We start from the raw sequence: 23,363 nt of genomic DNA on the forward strand, positions 1-23,363 counted from the left end.
TGCCACAACTCAAATAATTTCTCCCCTGACAATGAAATTCAACTACTTTATCTATGATCTCACATAAGCAATATATATATCATTACCATTGTAAATTGTGATTATTTACAGCAGAACACCTATATTCTTTTATTTTATTATTTTAAATATGCCTAAAAAAGTATGAGAAAAATGTACCACTGCTTCATTTATAAATGACCAATAAGTGCTTATAAATGTAAATATTTTTATAACAATCTTATCCATAAAATTTATCTGTGACGATTAGAGATTGCGTATAAAATCAATCATTCTAATTTATTTCACACAATTTGACTAGCAGTAGCACACAAGCCTTTAAATGTAAAGTTAAATTTTTAATTAGTAATAATAAAGTTGTCATGATCTGCTTGATTAAAGAATCAATGTTTTCTTGAAATGTCAGTACAACAATCTGCGAATTTCTGTTTTCTTAATTGCATAGCAAGCTAATAATTACGAATTATTCAGCAATTTTACATTTTCTGGAGCTAAAGATACAACATTTATATGGTGTCATGTTCAATTTTTCTAATCATATTTTTACTTTACATTTTATTCAGATGTTTTAACAGAATTTTTAGAAATCCGTAACAAATAATTTAAATGATGATAATTTGTTTTCCACATAGATAAATAACAAAAGACTGAAAATCGAATGAAGACGATAAATGATTTTATTGTTATTTTGCTGATTTACTTCCTTAAACCAAAAATTATCTCTAGCAGAAGAACTGAAAAACTACTTGATATTATATAGAAATTTATATTTTTGACTGCTCATGATTATTTTTAAAGTATTATAAACTCCAATAATTTCAAATTAATTAAGTGTTTTATATAAAACATTAATTTTAATTTTAATAGCGCTTAAAATTTCTTCAAAAATATTCATCGATGCGTAACTATAAGGTAAATTAAAAATATCCTAATAGTATTTTTTAAATCACAACTTAAATATAAAAACCAAACTCTATTTTAAAATATGATGATGAAATATTCAAATTCATAAATTCCTGATCTATAATGTAAAAGAAACATTAAAGAATACTCTGATTAATGAGGTACGCAATTCTGAGAACAACTTCAAAATTGAATTTTAAAGTTGATAAATTATGATGATATTCATTTTGATTACAAAAAAATTAACGGAACAGAAGAAGAGATGTTTAAAATGCTTAATTTGAAATTTCAGGCTGCAAGTATAAATATATTCTAAAAAACAGACAAAAAGCCGTTTTCTTTCATTATGAGTTTAAAAAACTACGTGATAAAATAATTAATTGTTAATAAAAGTTTCATTTAATTCATCATCACCTGCATTCAGTGCTTAAAAATAGCTAAATCTGAAGTTAAAAAATGTCTTGCATTCATAATAAATAAGAGACATATTAGTGGAAATCATCAATAAAGGAAGAATAGCATAAAAAATAATTCAAAAAATGTACATAAATTTGATAAAATCATTAAATATGTACAAAAAATGCAGATTTTTTTATTTAACTCCTAAGTAACAAATTCTACAGTAAAACCATAAAAAATGAATAGCTGCATTTGAACATTTTAAAATTACTACTTTAAATCTTGACCAAAAATGTTAACGTTGCTTTTAATATGTAAAGTTATAAAAAGAGGGTAAAATAAATTGAAAACGAATACGCTTTCACAAATAATAATTCACTCAAGTGTGTAAAATAGCATTGCATCATCAACTGTGAAATAGAAGGAAATCAGCATCCGATACTGTTTCAGTGCATGAAACATTTGAGAGAAAATTCTTTTCCATTTATGAAGTGGATATAATTTAATTAAAAATATTATACATAAATAAAAGTTACTTACTGTTCGTAATGTTGCGATTGTGAAATTGTTCTTCATATTGTAGTTGCTGTTCGAGCATAGAATTTGCCACTGTAGACCTTTGGATGGAGAAATTCCCTAGTTCCGGGTTGGATTTCACAGATTGTAATCGTCGTCTTTTGGATCGTTTTGTTACAATCGACGGCTCGTAAGCCAGTTCCGTTTCACCGTGAAGAAGTTTCATTGCAGTTGCTTGACTTGGCTGAGCCTCAGAAAAGCTCGCCTCTACCACCACTGGCGACCCGTAGCAGTGGCCATAGCTGGTCAGCAGCTGAGGCGCGTAGTCGATCATGTCCATTCCATGTGAGCCAATGGCCGCCGAGCAGCCGGTCATTTGGACAACAGCCATTTTTTTCTGATCTCGTTTTTTGGCTAATTCACCTGCAAAATGAAGTTAGAAAATGAAAAAATATGAAAAATAATAAACTGCAGTAAAAAAAATTTTCCTCACTTGAATTTATATGTATATGGAGAATGGAGATTAAATAAATAAATAAATATATATATATATATATATATAGATGTAGATAAGGTTTGGTCAGATTTGTGACAAAGTTTTAACAGAGAATTGAGATGAATGAACGTTTCGTTTACTACAAATAAATGTGACAGCTGACTCAGTCACGCTTCAGTTGACTTCTGCGGCAATGAGGGGGATGCGTTTAGCCTTTTAGAAAGCTTTTCGAAGAGGCTTGTTGCATTTTTATGAATGAACGGCAGAAATTAAATGGCCATGAATTGAACCTATGCGTGCCGGTCAGGCAGGACAATAAGCGATTAACATGTCTTGCTAACATTCCAAAGCAGCTGCGGATATTTTTTACTTCAACTTGCTACATTCAATTTCAAATCAAATATAGAATAATTGCTTTACCTTTGATAAAGCCGCTTGGGCTATAGGGCGATTTGAATTTATCTTATCAGCACATTCAGAAGACTCATTTGTGTTTCAAGCAATGAAAATTATTGCATTAGTAAAATATTGATTATTCATTCAAGGAAATTTGGTGAAATAAGCAACAGTGTATGATTCATGAATTGTAAATTGAATGAATGAGCATTTTCTAAATTTTATTCAACAAATATTTCAAAGCTAACAAAAATTCTTTTATTTAAAGCAGCTGACTTGACAAATCTATGAGCAATTGACAAAAAAAAACTTTATACGTTAGAACTTTCAAATTTTAACATTTTCTAATATTCACTTTAGATTTATAGTCTCATTTTTTTAAAAATAAATTAGTGAATCAATTTCACACTGATATTTTCACATAAACGTTTACAACATTAAATTTATTTTAAAAAATAATCAGTGCATATTTTATAAGTTTTCAGGTATTGCATATTACTTGAGATTATACATACTGGCGGTAAATTAAGAGTAACTAATTTACTAATATTAATTTACTAATAAGATTATACATACTAACGGTAAACAAAAACTAATTTTTATTTCAAATAAATTAAATTTCCTTATTTAAAAAACTTTTGCTAAAATTCAAGTTTTAAGCTACTGCAATGTTAAAAAAAAACTTACATATAAGTTAAATGGTTTATTTTTAATTCATATTTAATATTTACATAATTATGATAATTAAGCATTAAATCTTGCTAATTGTAAAAACAAATTTAATAAGTTAAAAAATTATAATAAAGGGTTTTGTTGAGTTCAAAAACAGATATTTTTGAACAAAAATATCACTGAAATATATTTTAAAAAAATAAAAAGGACGCTAAAATTTGACAGTTAGCTGAGCGGAAATCATGTGATCTGAATTTTGAATATTAAAGCCACAGCTTAAACGAATGGCAGAAAATAAAGTCACTTTTTTTACAATGATGACTTTTTCAGAAAAGTAAATTTAAATGAATGCAAAAAACACTGTCCGTTTGGTGTATACCAAGTTAAGCTAAATCGCATGATTTTTTTGACACTTATTTGATTAGGTCAACAGCTGAACAACGTACAAAGAAGCAATCGCCGTGTTCAGTGAGAAATAATTCTAGGTCGCTTGGGGTTGTGTGAAAGGTGACCACAGGGTCAGTTAATTGTGAAATCAGTATTTGACTGGCAAGCAAGCAGTAGCTGGTGACCCAAATGATGCTGGTATTTAAGCTAAAGCTTGACTGTGCAGCTGTTTGCGTAGTAAGCATTAGCTTGTTTGGATTCATTGACCCCCTGGTGTCAGTAAGCTTGAATGGCAATAGAAAAAATTCACTATCTATGGTCATTTGCTTCTCTAAAAAACAGTTAATATTCTGTCCTCAAATGACCAACATGTGCGACACGAGACCTTCGGCAAAAGTGTGGTACTATGAATGATTTATGAGTAAAAAAAACAAAAAATATGACACATGTTCAAGGCCAATATAATTAACATCATCTGTTGATTTCATAACTTTTGACAACCAGCAGCAGATACTATGATTTTATATTAATGATTTATCTTTAGAATGTCTTTTTAACTATGATCTAAAGTTTAATTTTATTCTTTAACTTTTTTACTTTTAATTAACTCTTTTATGTACACGTAAGTAGAATACATGATTTAAATATTACACATAGAAATCATCAGTAAAATTTCTTAGTTTCTTAGCTTTGAAATTTAGAAGTCACAAGTATAGAGTATTTTTAATCACTAAACTGACCGAACTGCATCCAGAGTAATTTTGGAAAAAAATTGAAGGAACTTTTCAATTATCTAAAATATCAGTGATACGAACTTTCCTAACCATAAAAGATATTTACGAAATTTTTTATCTGCTATCAAATTTTTGAAATAAATTCTACATGTTATCAGATTCATTATTATTACAAAAAATATACATTGCAATTATGTCACATGTCAATTTTTAATATAAGTAAATAAAAACTCATATATTAATGTGTGATGCAACTGAAAATTGACTAAAACATCAAATTTGCATAAATTTTATCAAAGAATTTTACTTTAAACTAATTGATTGATAGCTTAGAACAAGACTAAGAACAGCAGAAGGCAGAATTCAATATTGCATCATTTAAAATTGTGCATTAAAATTTTAAAATTCAAATATGAGAAAAATAAAACATGAAATACTTACTAAAATATTAAAATTAGGTAAACCGGACTTTCACAAAATGAACTGAAGCACTGGCTTGAATATGCTGAATCCAGGTAAAAAATCAGCAAGCAGATTTCCAGCCAGTCACGCCAAGAGTTGTGGTTGAATTTTTCGAACCCATATAACAATTTTTATGGAATGTTTTTAATATCTGCTACAAACCGGAAACCTAAAATTATAGATTACCGAATAAAGCACTTGACCGCATATTTTGCTTGTTTAGCATAAACAACGCCTAAAGCATCTGACAAAGGAAAAAGTACCCACCGGAAGTGATCTACAGATAACAATGGAAAGCGCTAACTTTTGCGCAAAAATATGAAGCTGAAAAGAAATGCGACCTCACAAAAATCCGCCTTCACCACGGATACCGGAAATTGTTTTAACAAAGCCTATCTTTAATCTTGTTCTCATTTTTGCAATGGTTTTGTTTCGTTGTTTGTCAATGTGACCTTTTTATTGTTTGTGACATGATTTGATTACCATGTATGTAGCTTAAATCGATTAGCTAAGCTTGCGTATATTTCAGCAGTACAATTTTGATACAAAGACTAATTAATATGTAGGGATCAGTCTACAAAGCTGAGAATTAATTATGAAAAACATTAAGAAAAATTTTACTCAGAGTTGAAATTTTAAAAGATGAAATCAAAAATTTTTCTAAATATAAAGTTAACATGAAGATGAGATATTAATTATTTATGACTTTCAAATTATAAACTTGTAGCACAACTAACATATATCACATTCTACTAATTGTAAAGATTTTGACATTTAATAGAATTTAACAGATGAAAAGTTTGCTCATTTTCGAAACTTTTATAAAACTGACTAGTTTCATTTAGTTAGGATGTTTATTTTCAGTATTAAAAGATTTTTAATTTAATAAACATTTAAACATTCTGTAATAATAAAGTATTGTTGGTTAGATTCGTTACATTGAAAGTTGGAAGCTTCTCAAAAAATATTTATTTAAATTATCGACTCATCGATTCAAATGTTTCAAATTTTCTATTATTCCGTATATTTCCAAACTAAAAATAAACACCAGGCTAAACATTAAACTACTTCCGGATAATACTTCCTGCTAAATAAAAAAACAGTCATACATTTGCATAAATTATTAAAAAAATGTATTGACTGCATTATTAAATTTATTCATGCATATAAAAACTGAAATATTAGAATAAAGAAATTACTGAAATATTGGTGCAAATATAAGAATTCATGAATACCTGAATATGAATTTTCTTGGTATGCAGAAAAAGGGAACGGTAAATTTCAGCTAAAACCAATTCAGATACTGAAGACTCAGCAGCAAAATTCAAAATGCACTGGCACAAATTTCAAAATCTTCATCGTTTTGATATTACAAATTTCACCTAATAAAGCAATAAAGAATTGTAATGGTGCAGATTGGAACGTATATGATTTGTCAGTGCCGATGGCCTGTTAGACGCCCCGTGAGGTTCAAAGAGCCATTTTAAAAATGACCTTGCTTTCTTCACTGTTAACAGTTAAAAGAAGTAGTTTTAGCTCTCACAAATAATAAAGTGTCCGCAATTACCTCGAGGATATAAAATGACCTTCGACCAATTTTATTAATAAAAACTGAATTCATAACATACAAATGCAATGCATGGAAAACTTGCTTAACTTTTAATTCAATAAATTTCTTTTCAAAAAAGTTTCCGCTCTGCTTTGTACAAATCCATATTTACAGTTATGCACATGCAATCAATTTAAAATTTCAGTAAATACTTGCAATATACTTTTATGAATGGGTATAGCAAAGTAATATGCAAAATTGAAAATGTAAAAAATACATTATTTCACAAATGCAAGTAATGTTGTTTCTGGTCAGTTAGGGTAAAATTTTATTATAATAGATGTGGGATTTTTTAAATCAGTTGTATCTTATATACAAATGCACAGAAAATGACAATTTTAATCATAATATATCTGAAAAAAATCAATGCTTTAAACTATTTAAATATAAAGAAGCAATATGCTTTATTGCACATTTCGCCTATACAGTTCTCTCCATTTACTCAAGAAAGTAAGAACAACCATATTACATAATAATTATTTTGAAAACTTACATTTTAAATTACAGTTTAGGATTTCACTAATTTTAATTAAAAACTTTCAGAAACATCTGCATATTAATTTTCTGCTATATAAGTTTAAAGAAAACAATATTTTAATAAAACTTTTTCATATTTAAAAAGAATATTACATTGGCATATTAAATAAAATACTTTATCTTACATTTGATGCTTTAATTAATATTTTATATTGGCGTTTATTAAAATGTAAAATGTTACACAGTATAGTTCTGCATCTTTGAGAAAGAAATACGGTTGGCAAAATTAGCTTATCACTTGAATAAATTCTTTGTCATCGAAAAATTAAATTAATATGATTGTAATATAAAGAAAATTTTTTGAAAATTTTATTGCAATGAATGTCTGTTTTAATATCCAACACAAGTTTACAATTTTCTAAATTTATCGGTGCACTAAATCTCTAAATGTATTTTGCATTTCGTCAATTTCTACTAACAAATTATTTCTGCTTGCCTCAAATCATTATTTACAAACTGTACTTTGCACTGGGGATTTCACTGGAGATGAAACTACTTTGCTTGAGTCATTTACATCTGCATATTTCTTGAAATGGGTCCATATAATGAATAACATGTAATTATATATGTATATATTAAAATAAAAAATGTCAAGAAAAAACATACCGCTTGAACTTTGCAAAATTTCTTCACCAAAGTTATATCATACGCTGTTATTATTCCTACTGTCTGAGCACCTTCAACTTTAACTAATTTATGAAACACACCAGACGCGTGCTGCTTGTCCCATTCCAACAATATTTTTGTGATGGTATTTTGTGTTTCTATTGCCACTTCTTCTCGCATTGTGGAAGCCTTTACTACTGGTATATTCACAGTCTGAAACTGCAATTTTATAAAAAAAAATAGTATTAAATTAAAAATCAGTGCTGCAATTTCAGAATTTGTTGGACATTTTTAATAAAGTGATGTTAGAAAATAAGCTATTGAGCTCACAATAAACTCTTAAAATTTTCCATTAAATTATTTATAAATTATGTTTTTTTAAATAAAATACTATGGGAAGACTTCAAATAATTATAAAATTTCGAGATATAGTTTAAATTATTTTAAGATGAAATGAGTAATTACATGATAAAATTAAATCTGCATAATAATACATTCCATTACAGCTGCAAGTGCTGAAGACTTTCGCGCACATTTCACAGTCACTTTCTTTGGATCAAAATACAAATATTTTACTGTGCATGGCATGCATACTGTACTTTGAAGCAATTTTTGTTCATTGACTAAATGTGAAGTAAACACCAATAAATACACGGGATAATGAATTCTGCATTCATATGAAATTAATTACATCATTTGCTAGACATGAAGTAAGTTCTAATTCAACATCAAAGAATGGTGATATTCTTTGAGTGAAACCCATTTTTAATTTCAAGTAATTTTTTGAAATAGCCAAATGATTGAGTTTTGTCCCATTCAAATAAAGCTTCTTTAACTTTTCTTCTGACTCGCAGATCTGCATTATTATATGCACGGTTTGACATAGGGGACTGCTTGCGCCCAATGGAATCTAGCGAAGAATGTCTTCTAATTTGCTGTTAACCCATTGATAAATCAAAAGAAAAAACTTTCTTAACTTTGTCTTCGCTAGTTTTTATTGCAATAAATTGAAAATTCTAGACATATTAACAATAAATATCACACTATATTAATATATTCTATGAATGCGTAATTTGATTTGAATCACATGCTTTGATTAAGTAATGATAATTAAAAATAATTTTATTTTGCTGTAAATAATGAAATTTCAAATGCTTCCGTATTTCAATAATTGTTAAATTATTTTATATCTCAGCAATAATAATTGTTGTTACATGGAAAAATTATGCGCACATTTATCGTTGGAAAATTTCCAAAACATTACATTACATTCTTCTCATAATGTGAGAACTTTAATTCATTGTTTATATCTTATTTTTACTTTAAAAGAAATTTTAGAATGTTTACGCATATGCTGAGGTTGAAGCAATGTCAACACATAATAATGACAGACTGAATTTTGGGAAGGATGTTTAAAACTCAAGCTGCTACTTTTATCAAGCAAAATATATACAATATGATTATTTCTTGAAACAAAACCAATTAACTTACCATTGATGTAGTAAAATTAATTGTCGAGAAAGCAGCAAATATAATGCAATAATAATTTAAATACATTCTTTTTTGCTTTAGAAAATGAAATTTCTTTTTCTTTGATAAGGCGACATATATGCATATTTATACGCATCATTCCTGGCGTAATTCCAAAACGGCTCTTTACGACAAGTAAATAAGCATTTACACCGCACATTTATGTTAATACACTATTTTTTAGCAATTGCTATTGCCTGTACATTGTTTAGGTATATGCATTTATAATTTTAAAAGTATCCTTTTATCTATGACTAACATTGCACATATATTTGAATAAAAACCCTGCTGTTCAGCAGCTATTTGTCAGTAATTATGTTATGTTTTGATGTGCTAAAGTCACAACAACAGCATGTTGCATTAAAGTAATTCGACTTGCTTGCATGCTTATACAGAAAAATATTTTTCACCATTAACAAATATTCAAATGTGAACAAACGTTAAATAGAGCTGAACTTGCTAAATAACTTACAACTTCATTAATAACAAGCATTGAAATTTACATTTTATGTAATAAACATTTTCATTTCTACATATTTAAACAGCTTAATGTAGCGCCAAAAATTTTAGTTTTTAAATCTGCGGCATTCGTTTCAACTATTTCTAAAAGGTTTTTTTATAGTCTTTTGAATATACTTAGCAGCAAAATTACATATGCTACATGTTAGGATGTTTTGCGCAGATGTAAAAATAAAAAATATTTGTAGTGTTAAAATATTATAGCAGTTTACATAAATAATATATAGTTCAACAGCTCATAGAAATCGAATTGACACTGATTGACCACTACCATAAGAGAAACTTGTCAAAAGAAAGTTTTGATTGCTTTTCTACATCGCAAACGGCAATAGATAAAGTGACAATGATAAAACGTTTCCGCTTTTAAGTTGATTAAAAATGTAAATATTTGACCTGTTTAAACATGCAATTTTGTGAAACGTAATTTTAAAAGTAGATTCTGAATTACAATGCAAAATAATAAACTCTTTAAGTATTTCATGACATCTTCATTAGTGCACATTTCGATTCCACTTTTATATTTTGCATTTTACAAATTAGTACATATCTAAATTTATACATTTTGAAACTTGCAGATATTTTGCATGCTACAATTTAAAAAATTTCCAAATATTTACAATTTCGAAATATTAATTTGAAAGCTGTAACAATGTTTAGAATAAGTGCATTCATATACATTAACGGCTACATAGCAATTAATACAGATATTGCATACATTAACGGGATTTTCATATAATTATTGCTTTATTCAATTTTTAAAGTTTAATTTATTCATTCTAAATAAGGAAATCAGTTTTATAATATAAATAGCGGTTTAACTTTAAGGGTATTTTTTAAAGCAATCAATTCTAATTGAATGTCTGTTTCCACATTGACATTTCATTATGATTTGACTGCTCTGCTTATTAAATATTGGCATTGAACTTTCTTTTCTATATTTATCAAAGACAAAGATAAACAAAAGTTGCTGATAAAGATAAAGAAATGCACAACAAATGTTCATCTAGTATGGTGATAAGATGCATGCTTTAGTATTGCCTGGCTACATTTTTCCTTGCTGGTATTTCATTAATTAAATTGCATATATATATACTTATATGTTTTGCAAGATGGATGCGTCAATTTTTTACAATATTCAGCATTTATCAGAGGCTTACAGTATTTTACTTTTATTAATTTTTGGTTGCTTTTCTCTTGGAGAAATGATCATTTATTTACACGCTCATTCTCTTGCGCTACGTTTAGCAGCATGCCATACAATTGATTTGGCCGTGATTTGCGCTGGTCACGTATGGAAGAAAACCATCGTCAATAAGGTTGGAATTTAAATCCTTGTTTTACAATTTTAAATTTAATTTATAAAACTGATTAAAAAAATAAACAATTAGTAAATAACTTCCTTTTAATTATTATGATACATTGTAAACCAAAGAAAATTATTTTATTTGAAATGTTCAGGACCATTTCACATTGAAGTCAATGAAAAAGATACACTCAAAAAATAATAATAGATTGATGCGAAGCAGAGTTAATTTTCTTATTCCTAGTAGCAAATTGCTCATTTATGCATATTATTATTAGTTGATTGAGATTAAATATATTACTTTAAATGCATATGGATTGTTTTAATGGTGGTAGTTTTAATTTAAGTTGGACAAAAATCGTTTTATGACCATGTGGTTTGTTGTCTGTATGGTTTGCATGGTCGGCTTCTGTGTTGTCAATATCATCCACTCTCTGCAGATGCTAATTCATCGACACGACTTTGACATTCACATGCCTTTTACTCTGCTCATTACAGTGCTTGTGGAATTTATTGTCAAATCTATAGGAATGATATTTTTGGGTAACAATTTATATTTTATTCATCCTGATTATTTCTCACATATATGATTTTTTTTGTTTCAGATTTTGGTCTCACTTATTCTCGTTCGACTATTCCCATTCGAACGTTATTTATTTTATCACCGGCTTTTGCCGTACTTACCATTGCTGCTTTGCGCTATTTAGGCTATAGTTATCTGGTTCTATGGCTTGATCCAGTTTTGACGATCTGCACTTGTTTCATCTTGTCAGTTTTGTCAATTTTATCAGGTAACTGTAAACAATTCTAAACGAATTTTAAATATTAACTTTATTAAATTGCTAATAATTGAGATTATTCAGTGACTTTCTAAAATACATTGATAATAACAACAGCATCATTGCTGTAATGCAATATTTCATGCAAAAAATAATAAACAAATTGAAAGTTCTTGTTTCATAACTAATAATATTAATAAAATATAATCTGAGCAATTTAATATTTTAATTTAATATTTAACTAATAATGTCATTTTCAAGTATTATAATTTACATTATCGACATTTTTGTTGAATAATATTGATCATGGGTAATTAAAAAAAACAAATTTATGATAATTTTTATTACCATACTTTTAATGCAAATTAAATAATTTAAGCTGCTGATTATATATCTGTCTTGCTAATGGCGGTTCCTAAAGAGGTGAAATTGGAAAATTTTGAAAGCAAGTTCAAGTTACGGGTAATCTTTATGTCATGCACAGAAAACTGCATGTTTTTAATCTCCGTTTTCATAGTTTCCTGGTGAAAAGTTTCATCAGCTTCACGTATGGGCGGACACAAAAAATCACTTCAATTTGAGCGTTCACATGCGATTTAAAAAATCAGAAAATTATTTGCAAAACTTTCAATCCATCAAGTCCTTCTTTTCAGAGCATGGAATTACAATGGCCGTTTTGCAGCCAGAGTTTGAAGTAATAATAATTTCTTTTAATACATTTAATTTTTCCAAATATTGCATCATAAATTTTGAATGACCATTTTATGATAACACTACTCTTTTGTGATTTATTTAGCCAAGCATGTGCTAATAATATAATGATATATATTCAGATAAATTTCCATATTCTACAGAATTTCTAAAGTTATTGTGTATACATTTTAGAAAGCAACTACAGATTCTGGAAATGAATGTCTTTTCGAAAAGAAATCTGAAATTATTGAAACAAAAGAAGTACTGGTCTGATTATCTGATACTGCTGCATAATTTTATATTTGCTTAAAAGATATTTTATGATTGTTAAACTAAATTCAGTGCTGGTAAACAATAAATGCATGTATTCTGCAATAATGTTTCATCGAAAAATGAAACTACTCAGTAATTTTAATACCTGGTTAGGAACTTTTTCATAAAATAGCAAGCATATCAGTCTTCAGTGATAAGCCAATTTTAGTTAAAAATAAACAATATTTAAAATTTATATACTTTTTAAGGTAAATATTTTTTTATCAACATACATTTAATTTGAAGTTAACATAATTAAAATGAGTGCTACGTTTTTACTGTTTATTAAGAGACAGCAGTTGTTTAAAGGATTGCATGAACAGCAGCTGTCAACAACACAAAAAATTTATATCTATACATTCATAAGTGATACACCAATATCATACTCCCATAATGTAAACTAAGAAGATAAAAGAAAAAAATATATATATAGTGGTGTTTAAGAAATGTTTTTGCAGAACTTTTAAAAATATATCAAAATTTGCCTTATAAAAATAATATCTGGTACTTGACATTCAAAAAATCTGAAAAGCAAAAGCTACAAATAAAATAAATAAAATGCATGCAGAGCTTAAGTTAACAGTTCATGTTACAGCAGAAAATAAGTTCCAACTTACTTATCATTGTTGAAATATAACTGGAAGTTAGTTTCCTGTGCACTAATCAGACTAAAATTATAGAATTTAAACACACTGTAAGTACTGTGGAATTATATTTCACAAATTGTCTAGAACAATTTGTTTGGTCAGATATGTAGAATCAAATAGGAATAATAAAATTTTACTTAAAAAAATCACAAAAGTTACAAACTATTATATTATACTTTTCAAATAAAAGTTTTTTATTCAAAATGTTTGACAAAGTAAGGTTGCAATGAAATCATCTTACAACATTGTACCTACTTTCCTGATATGGTATTTAATCATGTTGCGCACAGTTATTTATTACTATGAAGGTTTTAATAATCTGTTTTGGGAAAATTATTTTAAAATTATTTTAAGAAACAAAGCTTTTTGTTAATTATGATGAATTATTAATTTGATAAATTTTTTTACAAGTTTTGTATTGTTCAGCATGCGTCGCTCTATTGTACGTGGAATTCCAGTAGAAATTCTGGAAGATGAAAGATTGAATGCTGCTGTTAATATGGTGAGGAAAGTTTTACAAAATAAAAGCAGTATAGTGTATTCTGTCAGAAATAATTAGCTTTTTAAATTTAAATAAATGAAATAAAATGCTTAAGCACATTTAGCTTATTGTGTATGTTCACTTTCTGTTATTAGTTAACTGTATTTACTGAACGTGTAAACCAGTACATTTCTTTTAGCTTCCTTCGAATTATGACTTTGAAATCCATAAAACTATATGGAAAATACGACGAGAAAAAATCAAACGAGGTAACTTCGCTTTATCGTGACTTGTGAATCAAGTGTAAAGTAAATCACGAAAGCTTTGTGAATTGATTTTAGTTTATCTGCAATTTCCGGAAGGATTGCTATTGTTTTCATGTTTGATTGCGGATATTCTTGAAGAATTTGGTCCTTGTGAGACGGTAATTTCTTGTGATGTTGTTTATGGTGCTTGTTGCGTTGATGATTACGCAGCGAAAGCTTTCGACTGTGATCTGTTGGTGCACTATGGTCATAGCTGTTTAATTCCAGTTCAAGATACGACTGGTTGTTCAGTGCTTTACGTTTTTGTTTCGATAAAATTCGATACTGGTCACTTTATTGATACAGTTCGACATAACTTTAATCCTAATAGTCGACTTGCACTTGTCAGCACTGTTCAGTTCATTAGCAGCTTACAGGTATACATTATATTGAGTTTGGATTACTGTATTTAATGAAAAGTTTATTGGATTTTCTTTCATTTTTTGCAATTTAATATTTTTTAGGCAGCTCGAAAAGCACTGTCAAACGATTTCAAGATTGAACTACCACAAGTAGCACCTTTGTCGCCAGGTGAAGTTTTAGGATGTACAGCACCAAGATTTAACGAGAATATGGATGCAGTAATGTATTAGTTTTCGAATTTTTTTAAATAATGTCACGTATTTTACTTTAATTTTGTATAGATTTGTTGGAGACGGAAGATTTCATCTTGAGTCTGTTATGATTGCCAATCCAGACGTACCTGCATTTAAGTATGCCATTATTAACAGTTGTTTTACTTAATATGAATATTTTTTATTACTTTATTTATTTAGCTTTATATCATGCGAAAAGTTAGAATTTTTAGAAAATATTAGATGTTGCTTCTTTATGGTTTTTTACATTCTTCTATTTTAAATAATTTGCGTCAGTGAAAGCATTTTAATTTTCATATTGTAGGTATGATCCATACGGGAAAAAATGTTTCAGAGAACATTACGATCATAAGACAATGCAAAAGCAACGCCGTCTGTCTGTGGAAATGGCTTCCAATTGTAAAAAGTTTGGTCTTATTTGTGGTGCTTTGGGAAGACAAGGAAATATTAGAATAATGGAGGTAAGTGAGGTTTTTATGCAACGGTTGGTATGATACAACCATTTGCAGACTGTTCGTGATCAGTTACTGGCTTCATGCAGAGAAGTTTTTGAGTTTGTTATGTCTGAAATTTCGTTGGAAAAATTGTCCAGGTTCAAGAATATCGAATGGTATTGTTTGTTTTTGTTTTTATTTTATTCATAATTTAAATAATTTTTTAGTTGGGTTCAGATTGCTTGTCCTCGGCTGTCTATTGATTGGGGTCTACAGTTTATTAAGCCAGTTATTACTCCTTACGAAGTATGTATGAATTGCACGAAGGAGAAACAGTTTAAATGATTTTTTCTTTCACTATTAAGCCCTTTACCAAACTGGTCGCATATGTTTGATCAGCATGGCAAGGGCTAAAATTATTGTTTTTCTGATAGCCATTTAACGCTACAGAAAGTACATTATAAAAATTATATCATACTTTTATATTAATATATTTGTAAATTTTACTTTTATCTATTTTAATATTTATATATATAAAGATAATTTGTTGTGATTCAAGGTATAATTTAAAGAATAAAAATGCATATTTTTTTATAGTTAATGGTTGCAATGGATGGTATAAAATGGCAAAAGCAATATCCAATGGACTACTATGCATTTGAAAGTCTTGGTCCCTGGACGAACAATTTTGGCAGGCGTACCAAACAGCGTGTTAAAATGCGGTGTACAAAGTGAAGAAAATAATAACATTTTTTGAAGCATCGAAGAATGTCACTGATTGTGCGATGAGGATTTTGTATTTTATTTAAATAAGTTTTCTTTGTCTATTCTTGTATTTTTCAATGCAAATATTTAATTGTAAATGTAATTAACATTGAGGTTAAATTACATTTTAATTTTTATCTAAAATGATATTTTTCAAAATGAACCATTTATTTTTTTCAAAATTTTTCGTGATTTTAGTAATATGTAGCATCATGAAGAAATTTCAGTTCTTCCATATGAATTTCCGAAGCTATTCACTTTTTATTTTAAAGCATATATTTAAATTTTAATATTTTATATTAAAAAAAGCAATTGTAAAAATTGTAAAAATGAATTATAATTGTGTTCATGGTAGAATGAAATAGAATTAATTCATTTAATAAATAATATTTTTTATCTATAAATTTCCACAAGGACAATTATATGATAAATTAATAATGAAGTATTGCACAGGAAATTAATACATGAGCTTACTGCAGTTTTCAACAAATGTTATTCAGTGACAATGAAAATAGTTTTTCGAGAGCAAGAACTTCATTTCACGGAAAAAAGTTATCAAATGAGCATTGTTATCAACGGATCAATATTTAAATAATTTGTGTTAAAAGTTACAAAAACGATTCATATTGTGCAGCCACGCAAGCATAGAAAATAAGCAAATAAGAATATTTTTTTAAGAGTCAGTTGTAAGCATTCCATGATTATTATTAAGGTATTACATGAGGTAAATTAATAATTGCATTGTAAGGCTGTAACATACTTTGTAAATATTTTCAATCCTCTGTGAACAAAGCATCGATACAAATAAATAAGTTGTGTCAATTTTTTATTTACAATTTCGGTGTAATTTTTATGTATGAAATCTGTTATTTCAAAAACAATTTGTTGGTTCAACATAACATTATCTGCTGAAATTCAAAGAACATTAAGCAAGTATTGAAATATGCATAAAAAGCTGCATCCAGCACAATGTTTCATGCTTATTGTTGCAAAACATACATTTTTGAAGATTACAAATATGCTGCAATTAAAGAAAAATATGAATATGAATAAAAGGAATCATAATAAAATAAAAGCTTCTGTGAAATAGAATGAACGAAAAATTCTAATAATTATATACAAAATATGAAAAAAAAGTTTGTTTTTCCTTTTATTGGCAATGCATCAAACACTTTTTACAGAAGTTTAGAAAATCACTCTCATAGAATATTTTATAAATGGTGTAATCCATAAGTGACATAATGCTCAGAAAAAAGAGCTAAAGCATTTTTTTAAATAAAGGAGACTACACAACTTACTGTTATTTTTTGTATTAATATAAATGATTATGTTATAATAAGTCTGATACTGTAATTTTCACATTAATTTCTTTTTTTAACTTCAGAATCAGTCAGTTTCGAAAAATCAGTTGGAATTTTTTCTAATTACAAATTTTAATCAATAACCATTTTCATGTTGAGAATGAAATTTACTGATACGTTATATGTTGAACATCAAATGATCACAGCATTCAATTATCTAGTTCATTCTTTTTATGTTCTTAGGCTTGGCCATATTAGCTGAATCAGAGTAAACTAACAATAATTATTTGAGTAAATGAAAGGGTTCCATTTTGAAAATTAAATTATATGAATTTAAAAAATAATAAAATTAAATAACCTATTAAACAAGACTTTGAAATAAAAGATCACAGATTTATATAATTTCCTGAAAGTAATGAATTTGCAAAAATTAAATGAAAACGCTTTAAAAGTTTCATACATTATTATTAAAAATCAAATTGTATGCTAACAATCATGCTGCTGTAATGATTCTTAAGAGTAGAAAAGAACGCTTCTAGTTGCAATTTACAACGATATTAATCAATGCTTTAAAATAATCATTTAATATCATGAAGTTTTGATATTATGCGGAAGTTAAATTGCTTTCATAGAAATGATTTTTATATCTAATTCTGTAATAGAAATTTCAATGCATGATAAAGAAAAATATTTTAGTTTTTTTAAATAAATGCGATGCAATGCATTTAATTTTGAAAATGAATAATTGTTTAGAAAAAATGTTTACATAAACAATAAATGAATGCAAATATGATACGTCATTATTAATATTATTATTTATATTAAATAATATTTTTGCAGTTGTGCAAACGTGAGAACATATCTGTGTTATATGTATAAATAAATAAATAAATAACCATATGCATATATATATATAAGAATTAAAATGGCACCTGGTGCGCATGTTTCTGACATTTAAGAATTAGAATGCATATTTTGAAAAAGTGCATCATTTTAGCAACTGTAGCATTGTTGCAATGCAATGGAGAAGATGCTTCTACAGAAAGCTCATATCTTGCCAACCGAGCTGGGGAAGTTTTATTTCGAGTGTCTCAAAAAGAATTGTCTGGTCTGTTTAAGATTGTGACTCAAGTTGCGTCAGTTGTGAGAAATTCAACAGTCACTGTTTTTCAAGCAAATGTAGCAGATTCTAATTGCCGCGTTGCAGGTGTATGTCTCTTTTAAATTACATTCTCATCAGAGACATCTGACAATTAAACATGTTTCTCAATTTTCCATATTTTCAGTCACCGTATAGAAGCTATGAAGCTGTGGCAGAAAATTGCCATCCAACATCAGATCCTGTAAAATGCACAATTCTGTATTATTTTGGAAATCCATTATTATCTGAAGTGAAATGCGAAAGCCGCGTCCCATTGGTAAAAGAATAAACTTTTTACATTATACCAACATAATGAAATAATCTTTAAAATCATAGAGCGATTAAGATATTCGAATGAAGTTCATTCTAATTTCATTTATCAGCATTAAATGCATCTTCTTTTATTGAAATTTTAAAGGGAAATTTTTTTAATGAAATTAAAAGTTGTAATAATTATCACGGTTGGTATTATTATTAGAGACTTTTGGTTCTTTCAGAAAATTTCATTCCAAAATTCTCATTGGCTGTTTCTCCAGCTCTGTTTATTGGCTGAAAAATGTTACAGGCATTTGTGACCACGGAATTCCTTCCAATAAAAATTCAGAATTGTTGCTATCCTATTCGTAGTCGTAGTGTCGTTCGACTTTTATCTGAGCTGCAAGGTTTTTGTTCAGGTTGAGAAATTGGGCAATTCATATGCTAATTGTAACGTCAAAGTTGTCACATCTCTTTCAAAGCAACCATGGCCTTTGGATGGGCCACTTTTGCCTTTTGACAATTACTCTTTTACAAAAATTTGCTTTTAAATTCTTACAAGTATCAATTGCAACATTCGAATATTCTTTCTGGCATTTTTCTTACCAATATACAGGACTGAGAAAACAACCAAATCCAATAATTTTCAATGAGAACAAGATTAAATGTATTATTGATTAATGAATTAATCTTTTTTAAATTTTCAGGTTACACTAAAAAAAGAACAACAGCTAGGAAAGTTTGTAGAGTACGATGGTACGAATCCGAAGGTAATAGAAAAAGTCCAAGAAGCTGTATTTGACTTTGACCAAAGGGAAAAGTCAAAAAAATATAGAAAATTAGTAACTGTTCAATGGGGTGCAACTAGAGGAATATTGACCACGTTTGATGTTACTTTAGAAAAGACAAACTGTAAAACAGTTTCAGTAAGTCAATTGGTTTAACTAATTTTATAGTATATTGGATATAATATTTTTGTTTTTTAGCATTCATTTGAAACATATAAGAGTATGTCGGAAAGGTGTGATGGAACGGGAGTGACGCAAAAATGCATCGTTCAGTATAAGTTTTATGATACGAAAACATCAGAAGTTCTTTGTTGATTGAAAATTTATTATTATTATAAATTATTATTGATAAATATTTCTTTACACGTAATGCTTATTAGCCGTTGCTTATGCTGAATGTAAATTCAAGTATGTTCTACTACTAAATAGTCTTAAATTATTCAATGAAAGTGAAGTTTTCTAAGTATCATGCTATACTTTGGATGCTTATTAAATTTATGAATGAAAAAGCGCAACAAGTCTTTCATGTGTTTATAATAAGAATATTATTTTTACAAAAAAATGCAATGTAAAAATGACTATTTCACGTCCAATAAATATTGTCACTATTACAATGTTATTGCATTATTGTTACACTAAATCAATTATTGAATGGCAAAAGGAGTTTTATTAAAAGTGCTAAACAATTCAAATTTCTAAATGTTCACAAATTATTTATCATAAATTGCATCAGTAGAATAACTGAAACATTTAGTAGTATCCATTTTTATTTTTACATTAAACAACAAAAACACTTTCACACTAAATAGTTTTAGCTTTAGGGGCAATGAAACGTCTAGGAGATGTTTTGTGCAGAGTTCCAGGATAAAAGAAATGCCAAAGACGTCTACGATATGGTGTGCCAATAGTTTTTTCAATTTCTCTTTTATACTTAATTGTCAACTGTTGCGGAGTCAATGGTTCTTTGTACAGATCGTCCGATAATTCAATTTTGAAATTTAACTGCGAATTTAACGACTGATTTGGCATCTCATAAAAATCATGTAAATCTATTTGTCGTCCTTGTTCACCAAATTTAAATTTCATTGATTTTTCCGTCAAGCCCCAAAGATTTTTCAAACAGTCCCTGGCTGCCATTTCTGTAGCAATCAACACACTTTCTCCTGCAGCTGAAAAAGAAAACAATTTATAATTTTTCATTCACAATTTTCCAATTAACATCTATACTAACATTCACCAATCAACTTTTTATCACAATAAATTCCAACCACGTACACCGGTGTTACAGTAAATTCACCTGACGATCGCAAAATTCTGAAAAGAATTTTTTTAATGATAATCGCACTGACGTACAAATATAATTTCGTGTAAAAAAACAACGACATTAAACCTAATACCTAGGTTCAGGAGTGCCACGATCATTTTTTTCCAATAAAGCAGTTAATATTTTCAAAGGTTCTTTGAAATACCACAGTTCATTTATATCGACGTTGATTAGTTGAGTTAGAACAAAATCTTGAACAAAGTATCCAGCTTCCGCTTCATTTCCATCGAATAAAATTGCCCCAACAATAGATCGAAGTGAACTGCTCATCAAAGAATTATTATATGGAAAATTCTGCAACAATTTCATAAAATCCAATCATAACAAACAACCACATGTTAACAGGCAATACTTACATCAGCCATCAACAAATCATAAATCCCTAATTGTCTGGAAATTTTAGCCAATTTTTCCTCCGAAGTGATAAAATCATGGGCAGCTCGAAAAAAGCAAAACAAATGATTAAAATATTAACAAACGATTAAAATATACAATTAATGCATTACTGAATTCCTTCTTCTGGGTAACGGGGAAGATGGTAGCGTAGATATGCCTTTACATAAGCAGATAGAAATTCACTTCCTAAATACAATTATCATGCCTAAAGAGAATTTGCAAAGAAACAAGTAACGACAGTTGATTACATGTAGTAATTTCTTTCACTCCTTAATAATATCAAAATTCAAGAAAAGTGAAAGAGTCCATAAAATTTGGCTTAAAAATACAGACAACACAAAATCAAAGCTAGATGATAATAAGCTGAGCTTCCTCAGATTAACTTACGTTTTATAATTTTTAATTCAATTCCTAACTTTATGATTAACAAAATAAGAAAGAACAAAAATTTGAAAAACCTTTTCTTATGAAATCTGTATTATCCTGAATATCAGTCAAAACAGAAGAAGCAAATTCTACATTGCTGCTTGCATCCAGAAGCTGCTTCCGTTCATCAATTTCTCTGATGACATACGATCGATCAATCAACGCTCGTCGTAAAGTATCATCATTTAAATTGGTGCCAATGCGACTCTTTAGTGCAAACAGTTCTGCGTTGTAATTCCTTAAATTTATACATTTAATTTTCCATTTCATTAAATCATATATCATTCGTATAAACTATTGGAATTACGATGAATAAATTATCGCAATAAACGCATACATATATTTTTTTTCATTCGCTGTTATGTTTGCATAAAGTCAAACAAATCTCGAAATGTGAATCAATTTTGCCAAGTTATTGCTATTACTTCTTAAGTTACATAAAATCCCAACATTCTTTAAAATTCTTTTAAATCTCTCACTTCACTGCATTGAAATAAGATCAGTAAATTATTTATTTAATAATAATGGTGTAAGAAAGTATACATGACATAAAATACAACTTAAAAAAATAATTTCAAAAGTCGGTGTGCTACATCCATAAAATTTAGCTTAAAAGTGTAAAAAACACTAATGCAGCATAAATTCAAATGCAACTTACACTGCTATGAAACACAAATAAAACACAAAAAATCTTATGCGGCAACTCTATAACTTATAAACTAATTAAAAACAATAAATATGCTCATCGTCTCCTATTAATTGATAGAAACTATGCTAAAATCATGCTATTAACAAAAAATAAGTTGAACAGCAATTTACACTAAACAAAAAAAATTTCATTTAAAGATTTCAAAAACTATCATCATGAACTAAACAAAAAGGTATAATTCGCTAGAATATAAATGCACATCGACCAAGAAATTCTACAATGCAACAATACGAAATAAAATTGCATACCAACTGGGAAATGATGAACGCGGTACATCTTTATCAGGACCAAGCAACACACGTCTACCCCACAAATCACGTATGTAATCCCGATACCATTTTTTCTTATACCGGCCTATTAACAAACAAAATATCATTTTAATAAATGTTATACTTATATTGATATACTTATATATAGTTAATTAACACCAAAATTTCATACATGATATTGTACGCAATGTGACGATTCGTTCAGACAAAATACGACCAATTAATGAAAATGGCATAGGAAAAAATGTCTAAAACGTATCACAAATAATTTACTATTCAATAAAGCATTTATATAAAAATTTTTGAAAAAAAATCAACACAACACATCACTTAAAAGATTTGTTTACTGTAATAATATACGATTAACAAGTAGAAATGTTGTCATGTATTACAGTAAAAAACTATTTTAAACCATAGTAAGAAAATTATAAAAATTCAGTTAAAATAAAATTTTAAAATAAGGATGTTGACTTGTTTCACTTTGGAACAATTTAAACAAATACTGCACAAAAAACTGAAGATTGGGTGCACGGTAATTGAAGAAAGCTTATGTTGGCGACAAAAACGCTGTCGCCTGCAAGCTAGTGGACGTTTTATTTGGCGGGTGGTCAGAGCGACAATCAGCATCTAACCATAGTTTTATTCACGTTTAGGC

The 23,363-nt window shown here is 28.1% G+C and overlaps 5 protein-coding genes across 5 annotated transcripts; 2 read left to right on the forward strand and 3 right to left on the reverse strand.

Moving 5' to 3' along the window:
• Positions 1 to 2,868: 2,868 nt before the first annotated feature.
• Tsp_02293 (hypothetical protein) lies at positions 2,869 to 5,104 on the reverse strand. Its single transcript, XM_003378049.1, has 4 exons — positions 5,072 to 5,104; positions 4,153 to 4,191; positions 3,843 to 4,071; positions 2,869 to 2,942 (listed from the first exon to the last, which is right to left on the reverse strand). The coding sequence occupies exons 1-4, from the start codon at positions 5,102 to 5,104 to the stop codon at positions 2,869 to 2,871; spliced, it is 375 nt and encodes a 124-aa protein (XP_003378097.1).
• Positions 5,105 to 6,930: 1,826 nt separating this feature from the next.
• Tsp_02292 (hypothetical protein) lies at positions 6,931 to 8,498 on the reverse strand. The gene is made up of 5 exons (XM_003378050.1): positions 8,427 to 8,498; positions 7,837 to 7,954; positions 7,736 to 7,806; positions 7,587 to 7,655; positions 6,931 to 6,945 (listed from the first exon to the last, which is right to left on the reverse strand). The coding sequence occupies exons 1-5, from the start codon at positions 8,496 to 8,498 to the stop codon at positions 6,931 to 6,933; spliced, it is 345 nt and encodes a 114-aa protein (XP_003378098.1).
• Positions 8,499 to 10,986: 2,488 nt separating this feature from the next.
• On the forward strand, positions 10,987 to 16,069 carry Tsp_02291 (diphthamide biosynthesis protein 1). Its single transcript, XM_003378051.1, has 19 exons — positions 10,987 to 11,100; positions 11,243 to 11,311; positions 11,435 to 11,630; positions 11,693 to 11,878; positions 12,246 to 12,328; positions 12,384 to 12,560; positions 12,752 to 12,826; positions 13,162 to 13,266; positions 13,873 to 13,886; positions 13,945 to 14,053; positions 14,199 to 14,268; positions 14,341 to 14,681; positions 14,769 to 14,890; positions 14,949 to 15,017; positions 15,081 to 15,098; positions 15,205 to 15,361; positions 15,410 to 15,492; positions 15,562 to 15,640; positions 15,932 to 16,069. Exons 1-19 carry the CDS (start codon positions 10,987 to 10,989, stop codon positions 16,067 to 16,069), a joined length of 2,205 nt encoding a protein of 734 aa, XP_003378099.1.
• Positions 16,070 to 18,325: 2,256 nt separating this feature from the next.
• On the forward strand, positions 18,326 to 19,899 carry Tsp_02290 (conserved hypothetical protein). The gene is made up of 7 exons (XM_003378052.1): positions 18,326 to 18,335; positions 18,398 to 18,609; positions 18,687 to 18,818; positions 19,107 to 19,203; positions 19,504 to 19,566; positions 19,640 to 19,722; positions 19,783 to 19,899. Exons 1-7 carry the CDS (start codon positions 18,326 to 18,328, stop codon positions 19,897 to 19,899), a joined length of 714 nt encoding a protein of 237 aa, XP_003378100.1.
• Positions 19,900 to 20,385: 486 nt separating this feature from the next.
• Positions 20,386 to 23,335, reverse strand: Tsp_02289 (conserved hypothetical protein). The gene is made up of 7 exons (XM_003378053.1): positions 23,224 to 23,335; positions 22,658 to 22,793; positions 21,763 to 21,968; positions 21,265 to 21,347; positions 20,982 to 21,202; positions 20,822 to 20,898; positions 20,386 to 20,753 (listed from the first exon to the last, which is right to left on the reverse strand). Exons 1-7 carry the CDS (start codon positions 23,333 to 23,335, stop codon positions 20,386 to 20,388), a joined length of 1,203 nt encoding a protein of 400 aa, XP_003378101.1.
• Between the last annotated feature and the right edge of the window lie 28 nt (positions 23,336 to 23,363).

The sequence above is a fragment of the Trichinella spiralis genome (assembly GCF_000181795.1).
Source record: "Trichinella spiralis strain ISS 195 chromosome Unknown Scfld4, whole genome shotgun sequence".
NCBI lineage: Eukaryota > Metazoa > Nematoda > Enoplea > Trichinellida > Trichinellidae > Trichinella > Trichinella spiralis.